This window comes from Hemibagrus wyckioides, linkage group LG20, assembly GCF_019097595.1.
Source record: "Hemibagrus wyckioides isolate EC202008001 linkage group LG20, SWU_Hwy_1.0, whole genome shotgun sequence".
NCBI lineage: Eukaryota > Metazoa > Chordata > Actinopteri > Siluriformes > Bagridae > Hemibagrus > Hemibagrus wyckioides.
In genome coordinates, this window is record NC_080729.1 from 2,789,046 (window position 1) to 2,809,416 (window position 20,371).

General features: G+C 37.5%; 1 protein-coding gene across 1 annotated transcript in view; it reads right to left on the bottom strand.

Annotated features, from left to right (window-relative positions):
- Nucleotides 1-20,371, bottom strand: part of cdh7a (cadherin 7a) — a 105,152-nt gene that overhangs the window by 52,135 nt on the left and 32,646 nt on the right. The window contains exons 3-4 of the mRNA XM_058419012.1: nucleotides 15,606-15,900; nucleotides 4,189-4,308 (exon numbers count right to left, since the gene is read on the bottom strand). Coding sequence (XP_058274995.1) covers nucleotides 4,189-4,308; nucleotides 15,606-15,900 — 415 coding nt within the window. The remainder of the gene's footprint in view (nucleotides 1-4,188; nucleotides 4,309-15,605; nucleotides 15,901-20,371) is intronic.

Sequence of the window (20,371 nt, forward strand, 5' to 3'; positions counted from 1 at the left end):
ATAGTGTAAAACCCGACCAATACTCTGTCCAAAGCCGACGACAGACCCATCAAATTCTGTTTAAAACCGAATAAAATTCTACACAAATCAGAGCAACCCTGACTGACTGAGAAACATTTGATTTTAATTAACTGTAGACAACAGATTTTAGACTACAGATTTACTCAAAAATGACAAAATATTCTGTTCAAAACTGGATATTTAAAAAAAAACCCAAATAAATCTATTACATTTCCAGCATTAGGAGAAAAAAGTGGTCTAAAACTGACAATAGTCTGAGATCAGACCGCTGAAAAACATGGCATTTTACATTCTGTCCATAACAAATGCTAAAATATCTGTTGAAACTTAAACCCAACCTGTCAAAATCCACTGCGGCGCTGACTATAGACCTATCGGGTTTGGTTCAAAGCTGAATAAAATCCTACAGAAATCTGAACAGGCATAAACCTGGCTCAAGCCTGTCAGCTGAAATCACCTCCGACGCCAAGCCTCATGAAAAATAACCAAAACAAACGAAAATCAGTCATGAATAAAAATCCTTCAAGCGACTTCTGAACATTTTCTAAAGCTCACTCACTCACATCTATACATAATATCTCCAAAAATGTAGACCACAGCGGCACTGTCGTTCATCTCCGTCCATGAAATTCCGTCCAATCCCGACTGTAGCTGTGGCCTTTTTTTAGACTGCGTGAAAGAGCCGAGTTTTGTTTGGTGTTTTGATCGAAGCTGAACATTTTAAAAGATCGCTCGTCAAGCGCTTGAGTTCCGCCCAGAGTCTGATCCTAGATTCAAATCCCAAATCTATCCCTACTATCCTTGGGTGCTTGGCTAAGAGTTTCAGAGAGCCTCGGATGATAATTAGCCTTCTTGGCTCACTAGCTGGTTTGCGTTAAGGGAGATGTAGGAGACGTATGGGAAGAAATTGGCCAGGATTCTTATTTGGAGAACAAACAAAAATTTAAAAAAAAGGAGGAAAAAGCGGAGTCAGAGTTGCTGAAGTGGTCCGGGTTGAGGACAGCCAGCCAGGATATGAGAAACTCTGACAGATATTTGAGAAACGGTGTCCAAACCCTGGAGACGATTGTCAGGTTCAGACAGCCGTCTCTGGAAGTGTGAATCAAAACAGCAGCCTCAATGCCACGCTCTTAATGACTGCAGACACTTTTCTGTTTTCTCTTCTCTTTGCGCTTTTCCGTCAGTTGCAGGTGGTCTGGCAGGAGTGAAGGACCTGTCAATAATCATTAATAGACCTCATTCCCACCGGCTAATCAGCCTGAGCTCTGCTGCTCTGCTGCTCTGCTGGAAGGACGTCAGGCTTCCAAGAGCTTCAGCTTTTTTTTTTTTATCTCTAAATGATTTTGGCCTTTGCTTTTGAGTCGCTTTTGTGTTTCTCACCACTAAATGAACAGCTAAGAAGCTAAACACACACACACACAATAAGAACAATTTATTTATCGCATTTATTTCCCTAATTAAGCCTAAAACCCTTGACTCTACCACACACACACACACACACACTTTTCTTTTCTGTCTGAGATTTCACCTCAGCTCAATTTAGTCACATTTTGAAATAAAGAAGATTTTCATATCTTTTTTTCCCTTATCAAATATCCCAAAGATTTAAAAGCCCAAAGTCTTTGCTAATTTTGTGTATATTTTTTAAAAAGCTTCTCAATTGGTCTCAACTCACATTAATCATAAATAATCCCATATTTCTACACAGTCTATAAACCTCAGGGTTGGAACTGGTCCTTAATCGTAACCTTTACATTTATTTAAAGCACAGTCGTGATGACGCTTGAATCTGATTGGTCAGGATTGGATCTATTTGTCATATACACAATTATATACAATTACATATATATGTAAATAACTAGCAGTTAATTGCGAACCATCTCCTTAAAAATATCAATAAATAAAATAAAATGCAATAAATTAAAATAAAATAAATTAAATTAAGAAATATGTAGAAAAGAAATTACGGATGGTCTAAAAAAAAGTCAGTCTACAGCAGAATTGAAGCTACAGTAAAACTAAGCGGTGTGAAGGAGATGTACAGAAATGTACTCGTTGGTATACATATTGTTTCCATAGCAACCACGCCCGTATTTAGTTATACAGTCGTCCAGTCAGATGGTGGATGCTGCGTAAGGAGATGTTTTCTATAAAATAATATATAATAAATTTGTCCCACAGCTGGGAAATTTTGCATAGTTACAGCAATAATGGGGGGAAAAAAACATAAAGAAAAAGATAACATAAAAGTGAAGTGACTTAAAATTATCAGAGATATTCTAAACGCTTAAAAAGACTTAACCAACTATATAAAAAGTAAACAAAATATAAAAATATGCAAAAAATAATAGTAATAAGAGATGATTATGGAAGGAGTCTCCAGTGTCAGAGATAAAGCTGATGAGATTATAAAATTTGTCTCATGAACATTTCCTTAAGATGAAATGTAATTATAAAAGGATAAAAATTGTCTTCTCACTTTAAGAAGCGATACATAAAGCCCTCGTCAGATAGCTGCGGTGGAAAAGGAATAAAGCACTGCAGTTTTTTATTAGAGAATAATGAGTCTCAGCGTATCATTACTTCCTGTTGTTGTGTCCTGTCTCTTCCTCGGTTCTTGAAGCCACAGCGATGATTTTTTTCCCCTCTCGTTATTTCCCTGCCAGCTCCCTGCCTCACACTCACACTCCTCCACATATTTACACTTCTGTTTGTCTCCCCGCCGTGTCCAGCGAGACCTCCTTCCCGAGACGTGGGAGTGTTTGTGAGATTTCACTGTGGGAGTGTACGAGCTGTCACCATTGCTCAAACCGCATTATTTCCTCCCACCGCGCGGCTCCTGCGAGACAGACGCATGGCGACCCTGAGTAAAGCTCCATCATACGATTCGCGCTCAGACGCACGAGACACATCGGGTCACGTCACTGTTCACGGCTGAGAATTGCAGACAACAGCAGATGCTCTGAAAACATTTCTCACAGGCTGTGCTCCAAATCGAGGCTCACAGAACAGCCTCACTCTTTTCTCTATCTCTGTCTTTTCTTCTTTTTTATTTATTTATTTATTTATTTATTTATTTATTTATTTATTTATTTATTTATTTATTTATTTATCGTATAGTAGAGCGGCACAATTGTTTTAAGCATCTCAATAAAAAAATAATTATTAGAATTTTCTTTACATGTGTTATATTTCAACCTGAGATAAATAAATTCTTATAAATTAAATCTTCTGATAGACATAATAGATTTTAATCTATATTATATAATATAATTAATAGAAATGATGAATAAAAATAAATTAATACAGCAAACTTTTTTTGCATTTTTTTATTTCCCTATTTTTTGGATTTGTGGTTCTGCCTTTTATTTATTTCTTTTATTCTATTCCCTCTTAATTTTACTATTTTTTAAAGCAATTATTTGTCCTTTTTTTTGCATTTTTTATTTCCTTTTTCACATTTTTTTATTTCCTTTTTTGGATTTTTGGTTCTGCCTTTGTTTTCTTTTGCATTTCTTTCTTTTATTTTGTTCGCTATTTATTTTACTATTATTTTTTTTTAATCAATTTTCTTCCTTTATTTTGCATTTTTTTTATTTCCCTTTTTGTGGGATTTTTCGTTCTGCCTTTTATTTATTTCTTTTATTTTATTCCCTCTTTATTTTGCTATTTTTTTTAATCACTGAAGTGTTCGAGTGTACATCACTCAGTTATTTTAAAACATTATTTACATAAAAACTCGATTTCAGTCTATTTTACTCTGGGTTTTTTATCGTCAGTAATTATCTTGAGGGTGTGTAAACTTTTGCACTGAGCTGCATATTGGCTGTTTAGTTAACACTGTTCTTTAAATTTTACTGCATGTGATGAGCTTAATAACGATGATAAGAACAATTTATTTATCTCATTTATTTCCCTAATTAAGCCTAAAACCCTTGACTCTACCACACACACACACACACACACACTCTCTCCCTGTTCCACTTTATTCCTCGTCGGTTCTCTAGAGACAGTGTAAATTTTATCCCATTATCCCAAACCTCTCAGTCGTCTTGACTCTGGAGACTGAGTTGTGAAGCAGCGAGGTGCGGAACCCTGTCAGCACATTAGCGCTGACAAACCTAGCGCTCTTGACCACTGTGATGTCGTTGTTCTTGCTGTTTGTACCTGTCTTGGGTTCCACTGAGAAATACGGCTGGCCTTCCAGGATGCTATAGACGACTCTGGCGCTGTTTCCGTACGTGGGATCGTCCGCGTCTGTCGCTTTCACCTCCACCACCGACGTCCCTGAGGAGGCGACAGAAACACACACCTTCAGATTTCAGTTTCCACATGAATTAGACACTGATGCGTTTTCTTTAGCAGCAGATAATATCTGATAGTATCACAGGTTTAATGCACTCTGTCTAGGTTATGGTTTCTATAGCGACCGCTTGTTCACAGGGAGATCTATTTGGCAGAAGCAAAAGATAAAATTGTCTGTAATCACTGATATGTATGGAAGGAGTCTCCAGTGTCAGTGCTGTGTAACGATACAAGGTGAAGCTGTAACATTTTTCCAACATCTTCAGGACAAAGGAGTTTAGGCCCTGTGTATTTCCTATAACCTGACAAGCTGCGTCATCATCTTAAAGTCAAGATCAATAACTTAATGTAACCTAGCATAACGTAACACAATGTGGCATAGCATTACATAACGTAACAGAACATAATGTAACTGAACATAACGGAACGGAACATAACGGAACGCAATGTAGTGTAGCATTACATAATGTAACCAAACATAACGGAACGGAACATAACGGAACGCAATGTAGTGTAGCATTACATAATGTAACCAAACATAACGGAACGGAACATAACGGAACGCAATGTAGCGTAGCATTACATAATGTAACCGAACATAACGTAACGGAACATAACGGAACGCAATGTAGTGTAGCATTACATAATGTAACTGAACATAACGTAACAGAACATAACGGAACGCAATGTAGCGTAGCATTACATAATGTAACCAAACATAACGGAACGGAACATAACGGAACGCAATGTAGCGTAGCATTACATAATGTAACCGAACATAACGTAACAGAACATAATGTAACTGAACATAACGGAACGGAACATAACGGAACGCAATGTAGTGTAGCATTACATAATGTAACCGAACATAACGTAACAGAACATAACGGAACGAAATGTAGTGTAGCATTACATAATGTAACCAAACATAACGGAACAGAACATAACGGAACGCAATGTAGCGTAGCATTACATAATGTAACCAAACATAACGGAACAGAACATAACGGAACGCAATGTAGTGTAGCATTACATAATGTAACCAAACATAATGTAACAGAACATAACGGAACGCAATGTAGTGTAGCATTACATAATGTAACCAAACATAACGGAACAGAACATAACGGAACGCAATGTAGCGTAGCATTACATAATGTAACCGAACATAACGTAACAGAACATAACGGAACGCAATGTAGTGTAGCATTACATAATGTAACCAAACATAACGGAACGGAACATAACGGAACGCAATGTAGTGTAGCATTACATAATGTAACCAAACATAACGGAACAGAACATAACGGAACGCAATGTAGTGTAGCATTACATAATGTAACCAAACATAACGGAACAGAACATAACGGAACGCAATGTAGTGTAGCATTACATAATGTAACCAAACATAACGGAACGGAACATAACGGAACGCAATGTAGTGTAGCATTACATAATGTAACCAAACATAATGTAACAGAACATAACGGAACGCAATGTAGTGTAGCATTACATAATGTAACCAAACATAACGGAACGGAACATAACGGAACGCAATGTAGCGTAGCATTACATAATGTAACCGAACATAACGTAACAGAACATAACGGAACGCAATGTAGTGTAGCATTACATAATGTAACCAAACATAATGTAACAGAACATAACGGAACGCAATGTAGTGTAGCATTACATAATGTAACCAAACATAACGGAACGGAACATAACAGAACGGAACATAACGGAACGCAATGTAGCGTAGCATTACATAATGTAACCGAACATAACGTAACAGAACATAATGTAACTGAACATAACGGAACGGAACATAACGGAACGCAATGTAGTGTAGCATTACATAATGTAACCGAACATAACGTAACAGAACATAACGGAACGAAATGTAGTGTAGCATTACATAATGTAACCAAACATAATGTAACAGAACATAACGGAACGCAATGTAGTGTAGCATTACATAATGTAACCAAACATAATGTAACAGAACATAACGGAACGCAATGTAGTGTAGCATTACATAATGTAACCAAACATAACGGAACGGAACATAACGGAACGCAATGTAGTGTAGCATTACATAATGTAACCAAACATAACGGAACGGAACATAACGGAACGCAATGTAGCGTAGCATTACATAATGTAACCGAACATAACGTAACAGAACATAATGTAACTGAACATAACGGAACGGAACATAACGGAACGCAATGTAGTGTAGCATTACATAATGTAACCGAACATAACGTAACAGAACATAACGGAACGAAATGTAGTGTAGCATTACATAATGTAACCAAACATAATGTAACAGAACATAACGGAACGCAATGTAGTGTAGCATTACATAATGTAACCAAACATAATGTAACAGAACATAACGGAACGCAATGTAGTGTAGCATTACATAATGTAACCAAACATAACGGAACGGAACATAACGGAACGCAATGTAGTGTAGCATTACATAATGTAACCAAACATAACGGAACGGAACATAACGGAACGCAATGTAGTGTAGCATTACATAATGTAACCAAACATAACGGAACGGAACATAACGGAACGCAATGTAGTGTAGCATTACATAATGTAACCAAACATAACGGAACGGAACATAACGGAACGCAATGTAGTGTAGCATTACATAATGTAACCAAACATAATGTAACAGAACATAACGGAACGCAATGTAGTGTAGCATTACATAATGTAACCAAACATAACGGAACGGAACATAACGGAACGCAATGTAGCGTAGCATTACATAATGTAACCGAACATAACGTAACAGAACATAACGGAACGCAATGTAGTGTAGCATTACATAATGTAACCAAACATAACGTAACAGAACATAACGGAACGCAATGTAGTGTAGCATTACATAATGTAACCAAACATAACGGAACGGAACATAACGGAACGCAATGTAGCGTAGCATTACATAATGTAACCGAACATAACGTAACAGAACATAACGGAACGCAATGTAGTGTAGCATTACATAATGTAACCAAACATAACGGAACGGAACATAACGGAACGCAATGTAGTGTAGCATTACATAATGTAACCGAACATAACGTAACAGAACATAACGGAACGCAGTGTAGTGTAGCATTACATAATGTAACCGAACATAACGTAACAGAACATAACGGAACGCAGTGTAGTGTAGCATTACATAATGTAACCAAACATAATATAACAGAACATAACGGAACGCAATGTAGTGTAGCATTACATAATGTAACCAAACATAATGTAACAGAACATAACGGAACGCAGTGTAGTGTAGCATTACATAATGTAACCAAACATAACGGAACGGAACATAACGGAACGCAATGTAGTGTAGCATTACATAATGTAACCAAACATAATGTAACAGAACATAACGGAACGCAGTGTAGTGTAGCATTACATAATGTAACATCACAAAATGGAATGTAACAACATAATGTAAGATAACATCAAGACAAGTAATGTCAAATAACAACGAACGTACTGTAACATCATAAAATGTAAAGTAACGTAAGGTAACATAATGTAACTCAATGTAATGTAATGTAACGTGAAGATCCATCACGTAGAATAACATCAAGATCCATAATGAAACACAGCATAATATCAAGATAAATTATGTAACTTTATGTAACGTGAAGATCCATAACGTAACATTGCATAACATCAAGATCAATAATGTAACGTAACATAATGTAATGTGAAGATCCATAACGTAATGTAGCATTGCATAACATCAAGATCAATTATGTAACGTAACGTGAAGATCCATAACGTAATGTAGCATAGCATAACATCAAAATCAATAATGTAATGTAACATAACGTAACGTGAAGATCTGTAACATAATGTAACCTGAAGATCTATAATGTAATGTAAAATAACATCAAGATCAATTATTTAATGTAACGTAACGTGAAGATCCATAACGTAATGTAGTATAATATCAATATAATATCAACATAATGTAACGTAACATAAGATCAAGCTAAGTGATAACAGGATCGTGCTTCAGTATAAAATTCCATTCTTTAATAAAACTTGTACTCGTCAGCAACTTCTTGACTGGCGTTTAAGAGAAACAGACAGCGAGCTGAAAATAATCTGTGTCTCAGTTTCATCACACCGTCCTGCTGTGGATTACTTTCCTCTAACAGCGTGACACACGGGGTTTTACTCCTCAGTGTTTTAAATGTTCTAGACACAATATCACGCACATCAGGATATTAAACTTCACAGGGAAGTGGAAACAGATGAGAATAAAATCAGCTTATCTTCCAGACACTCTTGTCCAAAATGGCCGCCGAATCACGTATTATGTTAAGCTACACGCTGAAGTGTTGTTCACGCTAATAGATCAGTCCCAGTGTGTCTTAAACTGCACATATTTACACTTTTCCAAGATCCATGAAACAAACAACAGCCACCAAACTTGTTTCGGATCAAATAGGGTTCATAAAAAGCGACCATTTTTGTCGAATTCGCCGTTAAAATGGCTAAATACGCTTAAAAAGTCAAGGACGCACAGACAAGGCCGCGGCACAAAGGACGGGCATAAAGAATTCCTAATACATCTAATATATACATGCAGGTGTGAGTGAGGTGCTTTAATCTCCACTGAGCCCTGAAAGTAGATGAATATGTCAAGGCTGGAGAAATCTGGGCTGTGGGCTACATGCTTGTGTGTCGTGCATTTTATTTTATTCTGCCTTTTTTTTCTTCTTCTTTCTTCCCGGAACGTTTCCACATGTTCGCTGAAATCAGCATTCATCCGAGACAAAGTCACAAAGCACACAAGGACAGAAATAATTAAATCCAGATGAAAAAAACTCTTAAATTCGCCTTTTGTTCTATGTGTTTTTGGCTTCAGTGCCGTTCACAAGTCGAGATGATCAGACGAGTGTTCGGTGTTTTCGAGGTTCAGCTTACATCCTAACGACCTGAAGGTTGTGACTTTAAACCTCTAGACTCTGAAGCGTTAACCTTCCTTTTTCCCGACAGCGTGCTTTCTTCAGATGAATGTAAATGTCCCTTGTGGAGAACTCGTCCTTTAAAACCCGAGCGCAGACGTCTGGCTCGGGTGTGAGACCGCAAAAGGCAAGTTTAATATCGCCTGGCTGCCTGGATAATAATTCCCAGATAGATTTTATTTAAGCTGTAAAGCGTCTTAATGGAAAGTGCCGAGCCTTCATTTGAGCACGATTTATGGGCCAGCGTTGGCTGCGGTGCTCCTCGGGAGAAGCACAGATTACCCTTTAACATGTCTGCTCGTAAAAAGGACTAAATAAGACCTTTGGGGACAGGCCCGGTTTGTGTCATATCTGAAACCACAAACATCTGGAGAGCGCCGCTGGGAATAAACCCGCGAGAAAACATATATATAAATATATATATATATATATATATATATATATATATATATATATATAAATATTTAAATATATATATATATCTGGGCTGGAGCTGAAATCCTGCGGCATGTGCTGCGCTGGACTGCTTACTATCAGATTTTATTCCTCTCATCTAGAACATTCCGGAGCTCGTCAGTATCTTCCTTATTAACTAATGCATGGCGCTAAACAATGGCCTTACACTCTGGTTATATAAAGCAAGCAGGACAAAAGAGCAGAGAGCTCACAGGGGAGGAGAGACTTCTGGAGATAATGAGGATGTTTGTACTGCAGCTATTGCTAAAATCCTCACAAATGTGTATGGAAAACTGCGAATCTGCTAATTGGTTAGAATATGCAGTTAAATTTGAGGTTAGGGAGTTAGCGTGGTTAGTAACCGATTCATTGCTATGACTTTGCCTGTAAGTGTAAAGACTAGCCACTAATATGGTCACACGATGAGGTTGGACACGAGTGCGTATTATCGTACGGTGTTGTTGATTAACCGAATACTTCATGCAGAGGTCAACAAAAACAGACAACGAAAAAAAGCCAGGAAACCGATACAACTCTAATACAAATATACAGGTGAACACAATCAGGTAACAAGGAAACAACAGAATTGGGGGCGGAAACATGACCAACACAGATATGACAACAAACATAGAAAAAATAGGAAAACGAACAACCTGGCAACCTGTTTGTTTGTTTTTCTTCAATTAATGATCACTTTGTCATCATACGTTCCGATCTTTTTAAATAATAAAACGTTTTGATAACGACTTTTCAAAGAAAATATTTCTTTTTTTCTTTATATCCTCGTATCTTATACATAGTTATTTCTGTTCTGGATATTCTTCTAGATTATAAAACGCTGATTTTTTCAGGTACATATTTTAATCTTAGCAACAAAAGCTAATCATGTGATCGTTTTGATGTATGTGGAAAAGTACGGAAAGCCCATCAGCCCTTTCCTTAAGGTGGGTGGGAGAAAAACAAACAAGAAAATACACGTTACTGTGCGAATGCTGTAAATATTTGCCTCAGTAATTACAATTCTACTGCCAGAAACAGTTTAACACAATTTCCTGAGGTAAATTTTTTAGCATTTTCACAGTTTATCAGTCGAAAACGCGACTCTTTCTCATGTAAAGTGTCTATTTTCCCACTCTTGTTTTGGGAGATTTCAAATGAGTCGGTTTTACATCAGCCACACATGGGATTTTTATTCGACCCTAAAACAGTTCACTGAGGTCGCGGTTTTGATGATCGCTCGGAAATCAGGCTTCAATTCTGATCCGTTTTTTAAATCTGATCGGTTCAGCTCATACGCTAAAACCCTGAGCTGCATCATTAAAAAAATAAACAAATAAATAAATAAATAAAACTCGAGAAGCAGCTGTACGAGTAGATTATAAGCAACTGATGATGTGATTTATAAAGCTGCTGATTTTAACAGGATTAAAGGATTAAGCGATCTTGTGCTTTTTTCCCTTTCATAAGAGATTTTTTCCGCAGGTTTCTACTTAAAGTAGCGCGGATTTACGCTCCAAATTAATTACACCACTTCATTTATTACGCTCACTGAAAAAAAATGATAAATGCTGTAATAAAAATACTCCAGTGGGTTTAAACTAACGCTTATCATCACCGTCACACACGCTGAGGACGTGCAATTATCACTTTATTATTTTTAACCCATCTTTATAACAATACAGTGACTCTGTAGTTATAAGGGGCTTATGTAGGGTTTATTAGCGTTTCTAAACACAGAGCTTTAGAGCTCGTTTAGTAAACTGTTATTTGTTTCTTTTTTTTTTTTTTTTTAAAAAGCAGCCATTATAACACTTGATACCTTTATATAGGCTTATGTAGGCTTATAGCTGTAGTCATGAGAGGTTTGTCTAAGTGTAATGTACCTTTTTTTTGAAAATACTGAGTGTAATCACAAATTACACCATTAGGAAAAAAATATTAAAATGAATAAAACAGCCATTGCAATAGCTGATACCTTTATGAAGGCTTATGTAGTCTTACGTCACGTCATGAAAGGTTTACGTAAGTGAAATGTACCTTTTTTTTAAATATTGAGTTTTATTATAAATTACACAATTAGTTGTATAAAAAATATTTAAATAAATAAAAGTCATTACAATAGCTGATACCTTTATGAAGGCTTATGTAGCCTTATTTCTGTAGTCATGAAAGGTTTGTGTCATGTACCTTTTTAAAAAATACTGAGTGTTATTACAAATTACACCATTAGGTGTAGGAAAAAAATGTTTAATTTAATAAAACAGCCATTACAATATTTGATGTGTTTATAATTGCTTATGTAGTGTTATGTCTCCAGTCATGAAGGGTTTATTTAAGTGTAATAAACCTTTTCTAAACACCATCAAAACAAGATTTTAATATGAGGATGAACACAAATGGCCATATTTATTTATTTATTTATTTATTTATTTATATTTAAACAGGTTTTATGACTTCTGGTGTATTAATAAATTCTTATGTAGCCTTATGGCATTAATCATGAAGAGCTTATGTAGATTTCATGTATCTTTATAAACAAAAAATTAAAGCGTTGTTTTTTTTTTTTTTTTTTTACAAATTACTGCACTGTACAAATTGCACTTTTAACAAATTACCAAAAAACCTTTACGATAGTTAATGTATTAATAAATTTATGTAGCCTTATATCAGTAGTTATGAAGGCCTTATATAGGTGTCGTACTTTTTTATAAGCATACATTTAGCACAGATTTAGTGAAGTGATATCACAAGCTTCCACAGAGGTTTATATGGTAAAAGGAAGCATTATGACAGCTGATGAGTTAATAAATGCTTATGTATCTTTATGTCACTGGTCATGAAGGCCTTATGTAGGTGTCATGTACTTTTTCTAAACATATAGAGATTTAGTAAAGTGTTATCAAAAACTATCACAGAGGTTTATATTGAAAAACAGGCACTATGACAGCTGATGACTTAATAAATGCTTATGTCACCGATCATGAAGGGCTTATGTAGGTTTCATGTATCTTTCCTAAAAATACAGACCTTTAGTGAAGCGTTGGTACAAATGACCGCGGTTTGTTGATGAAATTCCGGCCATTTAGACACCTGACATTTTAATCAATGCTTATGTAGCCTTATATCAATAGTCGTGAAGGGCTTATGTCGATGCTAATAGCCTTAAGTGAAGTGTTACTAATAAAGCTTATTAATTCTTTGCTAAAACGCGAGTTAAGCTTCACTCACAAACCAGCTGGAGAGACCGGAGCTAGCGTTTCTCTCCTGACTTCTCCAGAGATCAGTCACAGAATTCCTACAGATTTTAGATGAGATCGGAATGACATCCGATCTTCCGGCTGTTGTACAGCTTTGTCTGCATGATTAGCTAATCAGTACAAATCTAATGTGAGCTCTATAATGCTATTTCTCCTTCACCGGCTCGCTCACGCTAACGTTCCCGGTTTGATCCGAGCGCCGCTCAATTCCAGCGGCTAATGGAATTCAATAACAGCAAGACGGAAAACATCAGGCGCTCAGGAGCCCGACAATGATGTTTTAAGCATCTTAATAACACGCGTCGCGTGTGAAAAATGACCGAGCGTGAGGGACTGCTCTCATAAGCATCTGTTATGAATTTCCACGCCGGGAGTCCAGGCGACGTGTCGAGGTGCCACGAAAGGTCTGCAGTCATAAACAATCTCCTGTTCCTTAATTACCAAATTAAATTAATCATTCTCCCGTTAATCAGAGCCATTCATCAGTGCTCGGGCGTAATGATTTTAAATTGATCTGCGGGAGCAGCGGGTGAGAGCAGGGTCGCCTGCTTCAGCAGAGGCTAATGGCTTTGCTCCCAGGTCTGGATGGCTGCTGGTGGGCAGCATGTTAATTACGTTTATAAAACAGCGTGTCGACTCGCGCTCCTGACTGTCAGCTTTTATTCGCTCTGCACGGTTAAACAGAGCCAAACAAACGGGAATCAGAGTGTAAACATCGTCTGTTCTTTCACTATTTATGGGTAAAGTTTAGTCATCGTTTAACACCTTCATTCTTTTATACAGCCTGTATTTCCTTAAAGCCTTGAATCACGAATCATGACTCACGAATCACGAATCAACCACACTGAACAATCCACAAGATTCAAAAGCAAGTCTGAATCGGAATCAATGACACGAAGAAAGCGATCCCAAATGATAGATCCCAAATAAGACTAGATATTTGATCAGGACAAAAGTAATGGCACCCTATGATGCAGCGGGTGAGGGGGACATTACAAAAATACCAAAAAAAAAAAAAATCATGGTATTTTGATGCACGAAACATGATAACGAGCAAACCGGCGGAAAAATAATAACGCTGCATTCGATTTTTAAATAAAGCTTAAAAATAAAGTGAAAAGAAATCCAATTAGAACGAAATTAAAACTTCACAAATTTGAAGAAAAATTATTGTTCATTTGTTTTAAAAAACATTTATTAAACATTTATACATTTATACATATATATAAACATTTATTGCAACACTCGCACCGTATTTCTTGCTTTTTTTATTTTATTTTTGTAAGCTCAGCCTAATATGGAGTTTTGTGGGCGTGGCTAAGTGTAAATCAGCTGCATCATGAATGACTACTTATATGTAAGCAAATATAAATAAAATCACTGAAAATCTTTTTTTCAAACACAGCCTCATTAATTTAATGAAGAAAATCCCTCTCTGTTCCTTTCCAGGCTCGAGTCAAGCGAAGGGTCAGAAAAAACCGAGGACGAAGCTCTTCTGTGTAAGTGAGAGTTAAAAGAATAAAAGCTTTATTCGGCTCGTCTGTACGTTCTGATATTTCTCAGATAAACCCAGTGCAGTTTAGCGAGAACATACGGGGCAATTCTTCACTTCAGCTGCGCCGCTCTTCCTCCCGAGGGACTGAAAAATCTCCTTGTGCTTCCTTCGAGTGGCCACTTCTGAGCCGTGAAAGAATGTGGATGAGCGCGTGTTAAAGGCAGCGTTGTGTTCGAGTCGCGGAAACGCAGCGCCGCTTAGCAGACCTACAAACAATTCGCATCGATGGCGAACTGAATAGAACTGTAAGAGAGCTTATTTTCAGATAGAAAAGTTAATAAGCTTCTGCTTTCTAGAATATTCCACAAACACGAGTTTGCGCTTTACCTGTGTACTTGAACAGGAAGTCGATACCAAGGTCAAACTCATCAAGGTTTTAAGAGGCACATCACAGTGAGGCATTAGACGCTCAGCAGAGATGAGTCACGGCTCATCTTCGGCGCTCTCCTCTCTCAGTGTATGTGTGTGTGTGTGTGTGTGTGTGTGTGTGTTTCACATGCCCCAATGCAGGAGATGTTGACCCTCATTGCCTGCTCTATTACTCTGCACTCCATTGCAAGTTAATCGTCTTCTGAAATTAGATTATTCTGTTTGTTTCTTTCGCATTTTGAATGCTTTATGGCTAATGCTTTGTGTGTGTGTGTGTGTGTGTGTTATTGGTTAGTTAGTGGATACCTGAAACCTTTGTGTACAAATGTGAAATCTTCATAATAGCTGAATAAATAAGTGAGTAAAGTAAAAATTTCATGAATTATTTGGGGTGGGGCTAGTTGGATATGCAAATTAGAAGGTGGAGTCTATGTAAATGTTTTCATTTAGCCCCTGCACAATAAAAGAAATTCAAGATTAGAGGAAGTGTGTGTAGTTAAAGGTCAGGAATCTTATCCATTGAGGAATTCTGGGAAATTTGCATCTTTAACCAGTAGCTTCAGCTCCTCAGTCAGGTGAATAAAAGTAAACGTAACTTGGACACTTATTTCTCTAAACACTCACCCACTGGAGACATTTCAGGCACTTGAGCTTGGTACGGTCCGTCTGGGAAGCGAGGCTCGTTGTCGTTGATGTCCTGGACCTTGATGACGAATTCGGACTCGGGTTCGACGGGCAGGTTGGTGGCGCGGTCGCGGGCCTGAGCGCGGAGTGTGTAGTAGGCTTGCTCCTCGCGGTCCAGCCGTTTGGTGGCATGGATGTCGCCTGTGTTCTCGTCGATGGTGAAAATGGTGGTGGCTCCTTCACCGTTGAGGACATACTTTATCCTGCCTTCACCTTTATCCACGTCTGAGTGAAGCTACAACGGAGGAGAGAGAAAATGAAGGAGATCATTAGTGATGCAGAAAGGGAGCTCAGGGATGTAGGGCCTGTTTTTGTTTACCACTTCGTCTACAGATCGTATGTACGTGTTTGTCAATTACACAACCACTCTACAAAATAAGACTCAGTCTTTCTGAATGAGTCAGTAAGGTGAACGAATCAGTAAAACTTCTGAATGCCTTCGTAGCTATACATATTCTTCTTTAATATATTTATCATTTTGTGTTTTTCTAAACATTCCTGGATCGTCGTAATAAGTCGTATTAGCAACGCGTATACCGAACGTGACTTGAGTCTCTTGAGTCGGTGAATCATCTTTTCGATTCAATCGAGATTCATTTCTTTTTCACTCAGCAGGTCTCAGCAGCATTTGATTCAGTGAATCATTTTGCTGAAGGTGGAGATTCTGTCCTCTCTTGTGCTACAGATCAGTGTTTGACTCAGTGAATCTTTCAGCCATGACTGAGATTTGCTCCTGACTAATTCACTGAATAATCCTGTTTGATTCAGTGAATCTATTTGTGCATGTCTGAGATTCGTTCCTTTTTAATTCAGCAGTTCAGTGCCTCAATTAGTAAATCTTTTCGGTTATGACTCAAAATGTGTGGTTTAGCAAATTGATGTTTGACTCAGTGAATCATTTTAGTCATGATTTAGATTCACTCCTTGCTCATTCAGCGGACTGGGGTTTGATTCAATGAATCATTTTAGTCATGTTCAAGATTCACTCTTCGCTCATTCAACAAATCAAGGTTTGATTCAGTGAATCATTTGGGTCATGATTAAGATTCACTTCTCACTCATTTAACAGATCAGGATTTGATTCAGTGAATCATTTTAGTCATGATCAAGATTCATTCTTCGCTCATTCAACAAATCAAGGTTTGATTCAGTGAATCATTTGGGTCATGATTAAGATTCACTTCTCACTCATTTAACAAATCAGGGTTTGATTCAGTGAATCATTTTAGTCATGATCAAGATTCACTCTTCACTCATTCAACAAATCAAGGTTTGATTCAGTGAATCATATGGGTCATGATCAAGATTCACTTCTCACTCATTCAACAAAGCATGGTTTGATTCAGTAAATCATTTTAGTGACGATTTATATTCACTCATTGCTCGTTTAACGGATCAGAGTTTGATTCAGTGAATCATTTTAGTCATGATTAAGATTCACTCCTCGTTCATTTAACAGATCAAGGTTTGATTCAATGAAACATCTGAGTCATGATCGTGATTCATTCCCCGATCATTTAACAGACTGGGGTTTGATTCAGTGAATCATTTTAGCCATAATCAAGATTCACTCCTTGCTCGTTCAACGGATAGGGGTCTGATTCAGTGAATCAGTTGGGTCATGATCGTGATTCACTCCTCGCTCTTTTAACTGATCAGGGTTTGATTCAGTGAATCAGTTAGGTCATGCTTGTGATTCACTCCTTAATGTTTAAATTCGGGAATCTTTCACTCAAGATTGAGCTTCATTTATCTTTTGTTCACTAGCTCAGTATTTGACACATTGAATCTTTTGCTTAACATGAAGATTTGCTCAGTCAGACCTGTGCTGTCCTAAACAAATCTGAATGAATCGTTTAAATGAACCGACTCAAATGATTCGAGGGACTAAAGACGTCATATATTTCAGCTCTTTTTATTGTTATGATCATTAATTTGTGATATTTGTGTCTTTGACTTGTTTTTATCCTTTAGAAACCCTTTAGAGTTCCGGTGTAAAGGGTGAGTGGAGTCGTCAAGCCGAGAAAAAACCTCAGTGACTTTATTATAAACACAATAAATTTTTTCTTAGCGTTCGTTCCATATTTCTGGAGCCACAAAAATCTATTCTGAAGCCTCCTTTTTTTCCCCCGCTTATTCTCACAGGCATCTTTGTGTGAGAATTATATTTTAAAAAATGCTGCCTGCGAGTCCCTTTTGTTTTCTGCTGAATTGTACAGAAATCCTTTAATGACCATTACTCACACTTTACAGACTCAACAGTTGACTAATAAGGAACTGCTGCAGCTCGGGTTCTTTTCGCTTCTCTCTGTTAAACGCACACGTTTTATTGACTTGTTTATTCCTCCATTTGAGCTGGCAAGCTTTTTTTCTTCTCTCATGAAGAAACCCAAACCGCAAATATGGAGCTCATGGAAAGGACCTCGCACTTGTTTACAGATCTCTCCAAGCGAAAGGACGCTTTCACACGCAGCCATGTTTAATCAGCGTCCTGTTCGTTCACTACGACTACTTAGCGTTATTTTTTCCCCTTCATCATGTGTACTCACGTTCCAAATCATGAAAGATAAACGTTCTGGAGAAATCTCTCGACTTCTCTGTACCGCCTACACTGGGAGCTCATTAACAGGAGAAAGAAACAAAAATCTGAAAATCCTGCAAGCTGATTAAAGGTGTTATTGTAGCATCAGCTACAGGTAGTTTATAGTCATGTAGAAAAAAAGGTGTTATTTTATTTTCTAGAAATAAATGAAAGGGAAGTTCTTTGATATAGTATACTGAGAGAGCGAGAGAGAGAGAGAGAGAGAGAGAGAGAGATATTGGTGAAGAAACAATGGTGACATCAGGAACTAACATGTCTTATGATCTTTCCACATTAAAATGTGTGATGTTTCATTCATTCTAAAATAAAACAGAAACAATCTCAGATGTCGCCTTTTTCTTTGGCTACGTTAACTCTTAATGCTTCAGCTTCATACCAAGACATTTTGGACAACTTCATGCTCCCAACTTTGTGGGAACAGTTTGGGGATGACCCCTTCCTGTTCCAACATGACTGTACACCAGTGACCAAAGCAAGGTCCATAAAGACATGGATGAGTGAGTTTGGTGTGGAGGAACTTGACTGGCCTGCACAGAGTCCTGACCTCAACCCCATAGAACACCTTTGGGATGAATTAGAGCGGAGACTGTGAGACAGACCTTCTCGTCCATCATCAGTGCTTGACCTCACAAATGTGCTTCTAGAGGAATGGTCAAAAATTCCCATAAACACACTCCTAAACCTTGTGGAAAGCCTTCCCAGAAGAGTTGAAGCTGTTATAGCTGTAAAGGGCGGGATCATTATTGCAGAGCTCACAGAAAGAGTTTCAGCCCTCAAATGAATTAGGGACAAACAAGAAACACAAGTAATAGACCAATGACAGGACAAAGGGGGTGGCGCCAAGACCAAATCCAAAACCAAAACACATTCACATGGATTTTCTACTCATCAAACTGATGGTTAAATAAAAAAAATAATCTTCAATATAAAAATCAGTCAAAATATTACAGCAGCTGGATGGAAAGTGTAAGTTTTTTTTCCCGAGGATGAGCTTCTTTATGACAGCTGAGTCTAATTAGTGTAAAGCGAGGATCTGTTGGCCACGAGCTTCAGTGATTTAATGCGTCTAATAACAGCATGAGAAAGAGCTGTTTAGTTAAACTCTGAGTTTCACATGCTGTCTGATGTGAAATTTTCATTTTGTGAAATGATTACGGCGCGCCGTTACAGTCGGAGCTGCTTTACGACTCTAATTCGGCAATTGGTGCCGTGTAGGTGCTACGGCAAGAATCGGCATGACTAATGTGTGTGTGTGTGTGTGTGTGTGTGTGTGAATGATATAAGTATGCTTCGGTTAGCAAAAACACGATAGAAATCTGTGAACAGTGATCAATCTCATATTATCGTTATTATTATTCTCAGAGAGTTATGACATCACAACTACATGCTTACTCGTAATATTAACTCATTAACGAAACGACGCCTCAGGATAGGTTTGCGAAATTCGGGAGACGTATTCAGAAAAGTTGATCAAATTTCAACATGACATTCATCATCTTCATCATTGTCATCATCATCATCACAATCGCTGACACGCCTACGAGTCGAAACCTCACACACACCCAGTGTTGCCAGATTCTCGCCTAATTGGGCCAAGTCTAACTGGGAAAAAATGCATTGGGGCGGGGTTGATAAAATTTGGGCTGGTTTTTGGTGCAACTGGCGGGTTTTTATTGTTGACTATAAACATGATATATTATTAATTTTCCATTCAAACGAACTTTATAATAAAGTATAATATGTAATGTTGATCTTTTGATTAATATGATTCAGTTTAGCCAATAAGGTTGAGGAGAGTCCTGTCCAATCAGACTTCGATCCAGCGGGTTGTTGGAATCGTTGTACCCGTTAAGCCGATATCACAAAGTTATTAGCAAAGCTGTAAGTGTTTTATCATCATCATGCCAAAGTGGCCTAAATATAGAAAGTCCTACTGAATAGAATGGAAGAGCGACCCGCTCTACAATATCTCAAGAGACGTTCTAATCAGTTCTGCGAAGTCCCTATAAAAAGGTAAGTGTGTTTATATGCTATTATTCTGCTATACAATTTGATCATTAAATAAAATGTATACAGGTAGCTAACATTGTGTGTGTGTGTGTGT